The 14,518-nt window shown below is 42.5% G+C and overlaps 1 protein-coding gene across 1 annotated transcript in view; it reads left to right on the forward strand.

Annotated features, from left to right (window-relative positions):
* Positions 1-10,346, forward strand: part of LOC126291720 (sensory neuron membrane protein 1-like) — a 210,783-nt gene extending 200,437 nt beyond the window's left edge. The window contains exon 10 of the mRNA XM_049985376.1: positions 6,576-10,346. Within this exon, the coding sequence (XP_049841333.1) occupies positions 6,576-6,821 (246 nt within the window). The 3' untranslated portion in view covers positions 6,822-10,346. The remainder of the gene's footprint in view (positions 1-6,575) is intronic.
* Positions 10,347-14,518: the final 4,172 nt, after the last annotated feature.

Raw genomic sequence — 14,518 nt, forward strand, 5'->3', positions numbered from 1 at the left:
CAAGTGTCGCTCGAGAAACATCGAAACGGTAGTCCGTTTCATTACCCACACGAATCAACAGGTCTCGACAGCTTAGACCGATTTCTCAGAGATTGGTGAGTAGCTGCCACAGATAGTATAAAGACTCTTCCTACTCTGCAGACTCTATACTCCCCATACACCCCATCAGAAAAGAATTGTAAGGTGTGAGGCCTGGTAAGCTGACAGGCCAAAAACAATGAACAAGGTCTTCTTGTCCACATTTCCAATCCAAAATAGTGGGATGGTGTTCTTAAGGTAACGCTGTACTTCAAGGTGAAAGTGAGGCATGCCGATGCTTGCATGAAAATGAAATCTTTGGAATGGTCGTGAATTTGAGGACAGAACCAGTTTCGCAGACGTCTAGGTATGACATTCCTGTCACAATTCCCTCCGAAAAAAGGTAAGGCCATAAACCAGTTTCGGCGACTCTCTTTCTTGTTGGACGAAGACGCCAGGATGTTGTGACCCTCAAATTTTTGCATTATGGTGGTTTACTTTACCCGATCGATGAAACGTCATCCGAAACTATGCCTCGTTCGAAAAAAGCGTCCTCTGCCATATCCTGGAGGATGGAATGCAAAATTCACACCTTTTGTTATGGTCGCCAGTACGCAATTGCAGCACTAACTGTATCTTGTAAGAGCTCATGTGCAGCCGTCGTTGCGTGTGAACTCATATCGGATACTCTCCACATTTTCATCAGACGTGGGTAGCTCACTAGTGCTCTTCATTTTATACATGCAACAAACTTCCAAGAATTTTTTATGCCAGTCGTCAATATGCTTGTGCAAAGGCGGCTTCTTGCTAAATCATCGACAGCGGAATGCACGTTGCACTCGATTGACTTCGCGCAATTTCCGACACACGAAATGATTTCTCTTGTGGTGTAGTCGCAATGTTACTACAGACAAACAGCAACGCAGCTGAGTCAAAACTTTGGGCCTTCTTCCATCCAGTGACATGCGCAGTAGGTTCCTATCTTGTCCAGTTTGTCTGTAACAAACAGTCGAATCTATGTATAACGTGCGCGTGGGGCACACAGTACTCTATAAAGCCTGTACTATGGTAAGTGAACGGGCTTCACCATATGAGAAAGGATTTCCGTATAGATATCGACCGCGTGTACCCGAATGGTGGCAAATCAGACTTACACCCACTCTGTAAATACAATGATCCGTCAAGTAAGTTCAAAAGGCAATTATGCGTCAAGATGGACCAAAAGCAACACTGAAGATGCTACCAATTTGATAATGATACGGTCGCCAGCCTAATTAGGCATTAACTGAGTTTCTTCCCTGTACAAGGTGGTAGATATTCATGCAAAATAACAAGTAGTAACACTGCATAATATAGTAGAATTTTAGAACCAGAAAATCTATTGAACTGATAGTTTCACATTCTGTACTGATACGGAAAAACCGTGAATACATAACACTACACTATAATGTATACTACAAAACTTTATCCTGTCTATTGATCTAATTAAAATCGGGCATAGATTACCCTTGAAATAGCACTTTCGAGCCACACACAAATTGTCAATTTTGATAAAGATAAAACACTGATAAATTTTGACTTATATATTGACTTTAACTTTTGCTGGTCAAACCAATGTGGAACACTTCAGAATTCAAGTGAATAAAAGGTGGGGGGGATCGTGACACTGTTATGATCACTATATTAAAAAAAATTGATTACTGAAATTATCATGCGTTCAAGATTTCCAGCATATGAGTTACTACTCTTTTTATCTTATTTACTTCTCATTTAATTACCTTTATATCTGTCTCGAAATAATTAAACTTCATTACTACATCAATATTAAAGTTATCTTTCAATTTCGTTAGACCTTCGTTATTCATTTACTAGTTCATTAACAAAACATTTCTTTAAACACTATTCTGACATAGTTAGGTCTGCAAGTAATTATTATTAACACAAAATTTAATTTTTCATTTCGAGACACTCGGATTGAACAACATTTGGAAAGGACCCTGTCTAGGTTAGATGTGAGGATAATTAAATGGAGGGAAAGCTCTGGTAAAATTTAGGTTATTATTGAACAGTTCACTTTCTGGTCTATACAAATACAGTACTAAAAGTTTCAACATGCTTGTATCGATGCGGCGGTAGGCGGGCGGCGAGATGGCGAGGCACAGAGCACACATACAACCACAGCTGTGGCTCTTGACGTATCGTCACGTTAATTCTTCTTAGCCTCGCAATACTTTTCCATATAGTGCCTATGCTGTGTGGGATTTGGAACGGCATACCCGATGCTGAGTGAAACTACGTCTTCCAGGAGAGCCTCCTCGCTCCAGCAGGTGCTGCTCAGACCAGTGCCAGACTCCAGCTACTGCTGCTGAGCCCGTTGTGCCGTGCAGTGCCCGCGTGCATTTTCCCGCGCTCGCCTGCCATCCACCTTTTACCGCTCCCTGACAGACCGGGAAGCCACCCGAGGTTTTGCATTCTACATATCCCAACACATTGCCTACCTAAGGACCAGACGCACAGTTACAATTTTAAACATCTTACAACAGTTTCAGCATTTGTTACATTTCTATTCTATTTCAATATTGCTTGATATTTGACAAAAACATTAATCTTCACATTGAAACTTGTTTAAAGTTTAGCATGAAACAAAAAAAAAATGAAATCAGAATATCAATTACACTAGTTTATCGAAAAATCAGATGGAAAAAAAAATTACTTATATGTACAATAGTACAGCGTCGTTGTTGTTGCTACGTATCTGTCTCTCTTCTCAGCGATCACAGGGCCTGTAGACCACGCGCTGCATCAACGATCTGCTTCCACCGCCTTCTATCTCTCGCAGCCTCTGTCCACCCTGCAGTAATTCCTAATGCTGCGATGTCCTTCTCTGTGTCATCTTTCCACCTTGTACGAGGTCCGCCCAATGGTCTTGTTGCCTGGAGAGTCCCTTCAAATGCTTTCTTGGTGGTTCTGTTGTTTTCCATTCTGGCCACATGTCCAGTCCATTTGCAGTCTCCTACTTTCAAATTTCTGGATGATAGTGGGTTGCTTCATTAACTGACAACTTTCATTGTTCTTTCGAATTCTCCATGCGCCATTCTCCAGCACAGGTTCCCAGATTTTTCTCATTACTTTTCTTTCGAAAACATTCAATTTTTCTCTTTCACTCTTTGTAAGTGTCCAGGTTTCTGAACTGTACACTACTATGGGGCAGATAATAGTGTTGTATATCTTCATCTTTGTAGTGATTGAAAAAGCTTTACTTTTGAGTGGGTTGCTTAATGAGTACAGGTATCTTGAGCCTGAAGCTATTCTTTCATTTATATCCATTGTTATGATATTTTTACTGTTGAAACGTGAGGAAAGGTATTGAAGCTGGAGAACATTTCTGAATTTAGAATGTTGGTCAGTTTCAATGCTTTCCGATATTTTTAAATCGTCCTGTATTGCGATGTTTTATCGATACCTGTAAGTAGGAATTTTTAGGCTATCCTGCTTAAAATACTTTTTTTAGTCATCCAAACGTAAATTTTCCGTATTTCTGACGTGTCCTTTTGCAGACACTATTTCAGAACGGCCTGTAATACCGAAATTGTACAGCGGCACGAACCGTAATAAAAACAATGGTTTTCAATAAGTGAAGCAACACCTTTTTTCTGGAAGTAGGTTAGTTTCATTCAGGATTCCAATACACCATATTCTTTTGCCTACAAAGCCCTGTTTTCAACATAATCTCTGTTCAAAACTACGGCTTTATGCTAACTTCTTGCTGCATCAGTAATTTCCCCATCATCCCCTTACTGCTTCCCATGCAGTGCACCCTTAATTGGGTCAAAGAGGTAGAAGTCGGAAGCCGCGAGATCCGGGTTCTGTGGTGTATGAGAAACAGCAGTCCAGTGAAGTAGTTTAGGCTCCTTTCGGAATCACAGACTTGCGCGAGACCTTGTGTCGTCATGGAGAAGGAGAAGCTCGTTTACATTTTTGTGGCATCCAACATGCCGAGTCGTTCAATTTCCTGAGGGTAACACAGTACTCTTCAGAGTTGATCGTTACACCATGAGGGAGACGTCATGCAGAGTAACCCCTTCATAGTCCCAGAAGACTGTCGCCAAGGCACTGCTTTCAAATTTTCCTTCGGATGAATGGTGCTGTGGTGCCTTTTCCTTTCAGGTTCTGAGTGATTGTCCCATGTTCTATCGTCAGTGTGACGTCGTTCGACAAAAAATTACCGCCATCAGCATCGGAACACGCAAGCAATTCTGATAAGATGGTTCTTCGTTGCTCGTGTTGGTTTTCTATTAGGCAGCGTGGAACACAGCGGCTCACACCTTTGAGTGCCCCGTCTGATGGATGAGTGTGTCAGGACTATGAACAGAAACCTCCAGTCGTGCAGCGAAGTGTTTGGTTGTGATCTGTCGATCAGCCTGACTGAGAGTGTGTACAGGTTCCGCCATTGCAGGAGTAACAGCTGTTTGCAGCCAGCAGGCATAGTCATGCGCAACTTCGTTGTGATTACGACTGACGCCTCGCCAACGACTCACCGTGCTTTTGTTCACTGCCAGGTCTCCGTAGACATCCTGTGAGCACCTATGCATATCTGCGATTCTCTTGTTTTCAGCCAAGAGAAACTCAATGAGAGCTCTCTGCTTGGAACACACCTCCATAACAGACGCCGACTTGAAGATTACGTATAGCGCTGCCACCTGTCGGAAATTTAGGAAACTATAGCTGTTGAGGCAAGAAATTTTTCATGATGTGCGACATAAACACCGCTTATTTTCAACCCAAAGTGGCCGAAAAAAATGTGTTGCATTGCTTATAGAACGCCCCTCGCACATGTTAATTAAGCAAGTGTCGAGATGGAAGTATCTGAAACACCCCGCTAAATCCAAACGACAGGACAGGTTGTTTAAGTTGTGAAAAGGGGCCAAAATACGCGGCTGTCAGTTACACTCGAACATTCAAGCTTTTATTTGATCAAACATTACAAGAGCCAAGAATTTTTCTTTTTAAAAAAACCCAGCTGTAGTTTTGGAACTTAATTAGCGGCTCAATGCGCCGTACAGTTTCATGCCATAAGGGCAAGACAACGTGCGTTTAAAAACGGCTGAAAGCCCATAACTTAAAGCTCAACCAAATTCAGAAATTTAAAAGCCAAAGCCTTATCTTAAGACAGTTTGTTAATTAGGCCTAAGGCCCAAAGAATCTGAGATTTCAAGAGCAAACAACTTCAATTCAAAATCGGCTGAAGGCCCAACATTTAACATTCAATAACATTAATTTTAAAAATGCCATAGGCTTTACGTAAAACAGTTCTTAAATTAGGCTGAAGGCCGTAACCATCCGACGCCTTAAGGGCAAAACAACCTTAATCTAAAAATCGGCTAGTAGCCATACAAGTCCAAACAAGAAGAAGAAACAAGAAAAGGCAGTACATCCAAGGGCGCACAGAAGTTCCGAGGGTCAGCTTGGAATACAAACAATAAGTTGAGACAGGCAGTCGGCCCAACCATTGTAAATCTGGCGACAACCCAACCGATAGACAGGCAACAGACCCACTGACAAGATAACCTCCACTTCATCCGACCAGCACACAACATGAACAACATAGAAGGTATTGGTGCCCACAACAAGTTATATATTGTGCTGTCAAACTACACACCGCGCTGGACAGCGACAACACGGCGAGGAAAATACAATGCCTGAATTTACGTCAACGGCCAGGGCAGGTAACTAGAACGTTAACAGTCACAAGGCAGAAGATTCCGCTAGTGCACTTCAATTCAAATACAGATACACTACACCGGAGGGTGGCTAAAATTTGCCAACTTGAAAACACTCGTTCTTGCTCGCGGGAATATCCCAACAGCCGACAACGAACTCCAAACGACACAACAGTCGTGACTAGCTGGTACATTAAGTCGAAATTGAACTTTCATGCCCAGGATCGGTGAGCCACGAACCTCGTAGCAGTGGGAACAGCGCCACGCACTTCAGCACCGCATAGAGGCAGCCAGCAGGCCCGGCCAAACTATGCGCCGGCAGAGATTTCCTCGCTGCTCCACGCCAACCGACCAACTGCCCACACACAGCCCAGCCGCAAACTATAAGCGCCAGGCCAAAGATAGTCCAAGGTGCGAGTATCGATACACACTGCTGCTGCCACCCATGGAAACAGAGGATAACAGCGGGAGACTAAACACAGAATAGCAATCAAGGTTTAATCCAACGGATAGCATGATCAAGCCACGGCTCACTATCGTTTTTCTGAGGAAATGCTTTACAGTGTCCATGGAATCATTGTCAAAAGGGTGTAGAGCTGCAGAGATACTACTTTGATAAATGGCAGAAGTTTTAACTTTTTTATTTGACTGTATTTTGAAATATTGAGGCTTCAGAAAGTGAAACTCCTACATGAAATTTTCCAGAGGATGGTCTATGTGGGTAACATTATCGTTGAAGACTTTTGGTCTGTATTAAGTGAAAGAGATTTGTTTCATTTGCTGTATAAGTAGATGTTAGTAGTCCCCAATGTTCACGAAGTGTTTGCTTTTCCGTAGGGCCTCGCACTGGAGGAGAAGTACGTGTCGACGCTACGCATGTTGTTCCGGATGCAGGGCATCATGTCTGGGGTCAAGTGGACGCTGATGGCGGTCGGTATGGGGATGGCTGGCGCAGGGGGCTACCTGCACTTCAAGCGGCGCAAAGAACTGGTCGTGGGGCCCGCCGAACCCAAGAAGGTCGTCGCTGGACACGACACTACAGGCCACCCCATCAGGCTGGAGAGCTCCCACTCCAGATACTAGCCCTGCACACTCCAGGCCATCCCACTGGGCTCGACAGCTCCCACTACACGTGCTAGACTTGGAAGGTCGCAGCTGGACTTTTCGACTCCCTGGTCCATCTCCTCTGATTACATACCAGCGAGGCGGCACCAGAAGCTGATGGACCTGGTGGGTCTTAAGGGCAGCCTGATTCTACCATCTTCAGGATCCTGCTGTGGGGCTGTAGTTGTAGAAACTAATGTTCCTTTTCCTAGGCTGATGAATTCTGTGCACCACATTGGGCAATGCTCCCAAACGCCTTCGGCCATCACCATGCACCACATAGCGAATCAGGCCACAACACTCAAGCTGTTTGCAACTTGCAGTAGCAAGGGTTATCGCTACGTTGCTCTGATCCAACGACATAACTCCGACATATTTCGCTTTGCTTGTAGAGATTTATCAGCAGAAATTACTGCAGTTTTGCCTTGAGATTTATTAACTTCCACTACTGATATGGTCAACATCGTTATTCTATATTTACAAGTGTCTGAATGTAAAGTATACTGTTGTTAATCGTAAGCAAGTCTGAAACAGTTTATGTCGCGATACGGGGACTTTAACTTTCTTATCTACCGAGATATTGAAGCAACTGCTGCTCTTATAACGACGCTATGTACTTTCCTGTCCTCATACTTTCCGTGCCGTTTGGTACGTTGTAAACCTTGCAGTCGTCCTCAATACGTATCACAAAAAATTTTGTAATGTTGTTACTGCTGTAATTAATGACTGGTTCTTCTAGCGGCCGCCCACTGTAAGATGTTATTACACAACAGCGAATATTTGTGACGGTACGGTTTGTGTATGTGAATGCTATTTTTTTGTATGCATTGCTGAAACACGTAAGAACTTACTGTACCGTTGTCACAGCCTAAACCTGTTTCCCTCTTTAACCCTTGGTTTCTACTGTGGTTGTGCTTTAGTTAATGTTCGCGTTTTTAATTACAGTTGTTAAATATAAAGGCACGGTATTTTGTATAGAATGATTCATTACTTTTCTCGTCTACGCACTGTTAAACGCTTTAGAGACATTTATGAACAGAAGAGCTTCACTTTGATATTCTCGACGTTTTTCCGTTATTTGTCTAAGAGTAAATATGTTATTTTTGTGCACGCAATGCAGAGCCCAGTTTGCTCTTATATCAGGATTATTTCTGCTATTTTACATAATATCTGTTAAATTTCTTAAAGGCTGTGTTCAGCAGTGAAACGCATTTGTAACTTTCAGTTTTTCCAGTTTAGTTTTCTAAAAATATCTACAATGATGACTAATCTATACTCCTGTGGTACTTTATTTTTGTTCAATGTCTCTTAAATAGGTGTAAAACTGTTTACAGTTCATGAGATGCACATTCAATTACTTCTATATTTGTTTTTAATTTTCTGCACCTTTTCGATTTTCGATGTGTTTCTCTGCCTACTGCAGCTCTTTTATGTGTATCAAATCTTTGTACTACTTTCCATTCATTTCCTGTCGTTGTCTTTTCTCTGTAATTTTGAATAGTATCTAGCTGTTCGTCGTAGGCTAATATATTTTTCACTTGTCGTTGTCTGTGTTATTCAAATGTTACATCATTTTCTGAGCAAAGGCTGGCCTCCAAATCTAGTTATACACACGTTCTAGGTTTCTTGATTTATTTATCTACTCTTAGCTTTATCTTCTCGTGCCAAGTGAATTCTACCCTCCCTTTCTTCTTTCCCTTGACACTATCTAATACCCCTCTTTGTTGTTTGCAGACAGATTTTATAACTGTTTGCGATAAGCTTGTACCTTCCTCTCGAACAATTCGGTTCTTGCTTTATTTCAGAATCTTAACCTTTTTTGTTTCCTTTCCTTCGCAGTCACCACTCAAGCGATCCAAAGCTTATTATTCCATAACTCTTTTTACGTGTACTTCTGTTCTTAAACAATAATTTAAGGGAGAAAACTATTCTAAAATTTTGCAAGACTGGCAGTACCAGTAGTCAAATACAATGGGCCTTACAAGCACGGAAATACAGATTCTTCGATCGATTGCAGGTGTTACAAGGAGAGACCAAAAATGTAACAAAACATCAATAGCTCAACACGTCAACACTGAATGACAAAGTCATGACGTATTGCCAAAAATTCGTATCTCAAATAAGACGGGTGAATAAAGCATGTTTTCGAAGACCATAGTTTAAAAATGAACCTGGTCACTTCTGCAGCGTCGGTAATACAGGAAGATCAACAAAGAACGAAATGTAAGTTTTCTTCAAACGACCGACATATTACGTTGTTGTTTCTGTTACTGTTGTTGTTGTTGTTGATGATGATGATGATGATAAATTGTCAACGACATACGTAGAGAAGTCACGAAATTATGTCCTCGTTTAACAATTTAATTTCGAAAAGTCTCTAATTTCTACCGAGCATTTATGAGTATGATAATGTTTTTAACAGCATTCGAGGGCCGTTAAAGATACGGGTATATTGATACGGAGTTCGTCATCATTTAGTGTCAAAAAACGAAGTGATTATTAAGCTATGTATGTGCATCCGTTCCATTATGTGACTAATTGATAACGAGAATATAGTTGAGCGGAGAGAACAATTTTTAGTTCTATGTTTGAAACATCTGCCGCTTTTTTCCACAGCAGGTTTTACTGCAGACTATAACAAACTTCATATAATATCCCTCTTTTCATTGTCTTTCGGATTCCCGTTAAAAGATGGGTACCTCTGCTGTGGACAGGTCAAAGGTTGCTTCATTATCTCGGTAACTAGATAAAAATACAGCTATTAACTATACTATATCTGTCATTTGTTGAAAATTTCGATTAGAAACATTAAACTAATTTACAAAACTTAAGGATAAATACATGTGTATTCTAAGTAAAGGACTATAAATCTTGTGAGTGTAATGTAACAGACATCTATAACTTGGTTACGTTAAGGCGAAAGAAACTATCCCACGCTGCAATCAAAAATCGTCCATGTACATATTTCACGATCTCAAGTACGAGGGAGCCATTTATCTATTTGCAGTTAATAATTATTTTGACCTTTATTCTTGTAGCAGTAGAACAGTAGGAAAGTGATTACCAGCTCTGGTGAGTCAGTGCAGTAATGAAGATTCCGATAACACACACACTTATTGAATTCACAGTCTTCGATTTCTCATTTGTCATTCGCAAGCTGCAAGTAGATGGATCTCGCATCAAACTGGTTCGTATAAGATTTAAATGTAGTGAAACAAAGAAGTACCTGCCTATGTCATTTCTTGTAGTCGATCTAAAAGCTTTGTAAATTATATTTGTGCTAAACGCAATGGTGCTTGAATATCGTAGATTCATGTTTGGACTAGTTTTTGGAACATATTCTTAACTATTTTTCTATAGTAACCGTAGTGAAATAATTGGAAATATTTATTTTTCTTGTGGTCTCTTTCTCTACAGTTTTTTTGAAATAGTATTATGTACATACGAATACAAAACTGTTATTAAAATTTTATTGTAATAAAGATTTTAATTCATCGTTTTCAACTGTTGTTTCATTACATTAGTGACGAGAAATGGCGTCATTTGACCTGATTATTCATACCAGTCTACTAGTAAAATTGAATATTGCATACACACAACAAAATTAAATAAAGAAGTAGTGTGTTAAAAAGAATGACATGAATTTTATACTTCGCGTGTTGTATTTGTTCGATTCGAGTGATTGTTTCGTTGGTAAACATCTCTGAATATTATCCGTGCAGTGTTATACATGTAAGGTATTTAGTCTGTTATCGGTTGTCAAAAAGGTTACATACACTGACAAGCCGGAACATTTTGGCCACCAACCTACACTACTGGCCATTAAAATTGCTACACCAAGAAGAAATGCAGATGATAAACGAGTATTCATCGGACAAATAAATTGTACTAGAACTGATATGTGATTACATTTTCACGCAATTTGGGTGCATAGAGCCTGAGAAATCAGTACCCAGAACGACCACCTCTGTCCATAATAACGGCCTTGACACGCCTGGGGCATTGAGTCAAACAGAGTTTGTATGGCGTGTACAGGTACAGCTGCCCATGCAGCTTCAACACGATACCACAGTTCCTCAAGAGTAGTGACTGGCGTATTGTGACGAGCCAGTTGCTCGACCACCAGACGTTTTCAATTGGTGTGAGATCTGGAGAATGTGCTGGCCGGGGCAGCAGTCGAACATTTTCTGTATGCAGAAAGGCCCGTACAGAACCTGAAACATGCGGTCGTGCATTATCCTGCTGAAATGTAGGGTTTCGCAGGGATCGAATGAAGGGTAGAGCCACGGGTCGTAACACATCTGAAATGTAACGTCCACTGTTCAAAGTGCCGTCATTGCGAACAAGAGGTGACCGAGACGTGTAATAATGGCAACCCATACCGTTTCGCCGGGTGCTACACCAGTATAGCGATGAGGAAAACACGTTTCCAGTGTGCATTCACCGCGATGTCGCCAACCACGGATGCGACCGTCATGCTGCTGTAAACAGAAACTGGATTCATCCGAAAAAATGACGTTTTGCCATTCGTGCATCCAGCTTCTTCGTTGAGTATTCCATCGCAGGCGCTCCTGTCTGATGAAGCGTCAAGGGTAACCGCAGCCATGGTCTCCGAGCTGATAGTCCATGCTGGTGCAAAAGTCGTCGAACTGTTCGTGCAGATGGTTGTCGTCTTGCAAACGTCCCCATCGGTTGACTCAGGGATCGAGACGTGGCTGCACGATCCGTTGCCATGCGGATAAGATGGCTGTCATCTTGACTGCTAGTGATACGAGGCCGTTGGCATCCAGCACGGCGTTCCGCATTACCCACCTGAACCCACCGAACCCATATTCTGCTAACAGTCATTGGATCTCGACCAACGCGAGCAGCAGTGCCGCGATACGATAAACTGGAATCGCGATAGGCTACAATCCGACCTTTATCAAAGTCGGAAACTTGATGGTACGCGTTTCTTCTCCTAACACGAGGCATCACAACAACGTTTCACCAGGCAACGCCGGTCAACTGCTGTTTGTGTATGAGAAATCGGTTGGAAACTTTCCTCACGTCAGCACGTTGAAGGTGTTGCCACCGGCGCCAACCTTGTGTGAATGCTCTGAAGAGCTAATCATTTGGATATCACAGCATCTTCTTCGTGTCGGTTAAATTTCGCGTCTGTAGCATGTCATCTTCGTGGTGTAGTAATTTTAATGGCTAGTAGTGTACTATCGATATACAGGGTGAGTCACCTAACATTACCGCTGGATACATTTCGTAAACCACAGCAAATACTGACGAACCGATTCCACAGACCGAACGTGAGGAGAGGAGCTAGTGTAATTGTTTAATACAAATCATACAAAAATGCACGGAAGTAGGTTTTTTGAATGGTTCAAATGGCTCTGAGCACTATGCTACTTAACATCTGTGGTCATCAGTCACCTAGAACTACTTAAACCTAACCTAAGGACATCACACACATCCATGCCCGAGGCAGGATTCGAACCGGCGACCGCAGCAGTCGCGCGGTTCCGGACTCAGCGCCTAGAACCACGAGACCACCGCGGCCGGCTTTTGAATGGTACCACGTTAGTTTTGTTAGCATATCTGAACATATAAACAAATACGTAATGAGTGCCGTTTGTTGCATTCTAAAATGTTAACTACATCCGTAGATATTGTAACCTAAAGTTGACGCTTGAAACCTCCGACGTTCAGTTGCGTGTTGTAACAAACAGCTGCAACATACATCGCGTTTCTACAGAATGATCTGCCAACGTTGCTCGAAAATGTCCCACTGGAAACGCGTCGACGTATGTGGTATCAGCACGATGGTGCACCTGCACATTTCGCAATTAAAACTCTAGGCTGATCCTTGACAGGATGTTCGACGGTCGTTTCATAGAACGTGGAGGACGCATAAATTGGCCAGCCCGTTCTCCTGATCTTACACCTCTGGACTTTTTTCTGTGGGGTACGTTAAAGGAGATTGTCTACCGTAATGTGCCTACAACCCCAAGGATATGAAACAACGTATTGTGGCAGCCTGCGGCGACATTACACCAGATGTACTGCGGCGTATACGACATTCAATACGCCAGAGATTGCAATTGTGTGCAGCAAATGACGTCCACCACGTTGAATATCTATTGGCCTCACATGACGGGACACACTGTATTCGACTCCGTAATTGAAAACGGAAACCACGTGTGTACGTGTACCTCACCCCTCATGGTAATGTACATGTGCGTCAGTGAAAAAGACCAATAAAAATGTGTTAGCATGTGGACGTAATGTGCTGTTCCAGTCTCTTCTGTATCTAAGGTCCATCACCGTTCCCTTTGGATCCCTGCGTAATTCGGTGCTCTCCGATACAGACGATCGAACAGCGGAGGAGTGGTACTCAAGCGTCAACTTTAGGTTACAATATCTCCGGATGTAGACAACATTTTACAGTGCAAGAAACGGCACTGATTACCTATTTGTTTATATGTTCAGATGTGCTAACAAAACTAACGGGGTTCCATTTAAAAAACGTAGGTTTGTGTTAAAAAACATACTTCCGTGCATTTTTTTATAGTTTGTATTAACCAATTACACTAGCCCCTCTCCTCACGTTCGGTCTGTGGAATCGGTTCGTCAGTATTTGATGTGGTTTACGAAATATATCCAGTGGTAATGTTAGGTGACTCACCCTGTATACCGGTCCAGGAAACAGCAGCGTCACCTGGCGAGGAGTGACTGCTAGACAGACACACACACACAGTAAATGTAGTATCAGTGAGCGAAGTGTCCGTGTAATGAATGGGAAAGGCGCGCCATCTACTCGTATCTGAGTTTTTATGTTTGAGCGATGGCAGATTGTAATGGCGCGGTGTTTCAGAAACTGCTCGACTTGTCGGGTGTTCCAGCAGCACTGTGGTGAGTGTCTTCAACATGTAAAACCCCGTCCACACGTCACGGCGTTGGGCGGTCACCCCTCATTACAGATGTCCGGCGTCGAACGCTGGATAGACTGGTAAAGCGGGACAGACGGTGAGCTGTGCCGGAACTAACGTCGGACTTTAATGCTGGGCAGATTATAGGTGTGTGTGAACACACAGTGCACCAAACGTAACGATGGGCCTACGCAGCAACGACCCATGTTAACACTACGTGACCATCGCTCTCGACGTTGGTGCAGTGGCAGAGCGTCTGATGAACCCCATCATGCAGATGGGAGGGCGTGAAGCCGTCCACTTCCAGGAGAACAGTTCCTTGACACCTGTACTGTGAGATGGAAACATTCTCGTTGTGGCCTCATTATGATCTGGGGAACATTCACGTGGGCATCCATGCCTCCAGTTCTAACCGTACCACCACTTGCCAAGTAGGTTAGAAATCAGATTAATAATGTTGCTCACGCAGCATATGTTCGCTTTATAGGACAACAACAAAGTCACTGACTGTGGATGGTATCGTCGGAGTGAAAATAATGAAGTCGCTGTAAAAAAAGTCATTAATTTTGGCACTTATCTTGAATGGATTCCCACGTAGATTTCGTCGAATTTGTTGTGGCTCATCTTGATGATTCTAGGGTGATTCCACTTTGACTGCTAGAAGGTCTAGATCTGTATTTTAGCAATATTTGAAGACCCAATAAATGCGTTTTTCAGGAAATTCTTAATGATCTAACAATCCCAGATCAGAACAAT

This window comes from Schistocerca gregaria, chromosome 9 (assembly GCF_023897955.1).
Source record: "Schistocerca gregaria isolate iqSchGreg1 chromosome 9, iqSchGreg1.2, whole genome shotgun sequence".
In the NCBI taxonomy this organism is placed as follows: Eukaryota; Metazoa; Arthropoda; class Insecta; order Orthoptera; family Acrididae; genus Schistocerca; species Schistocerca gregaria.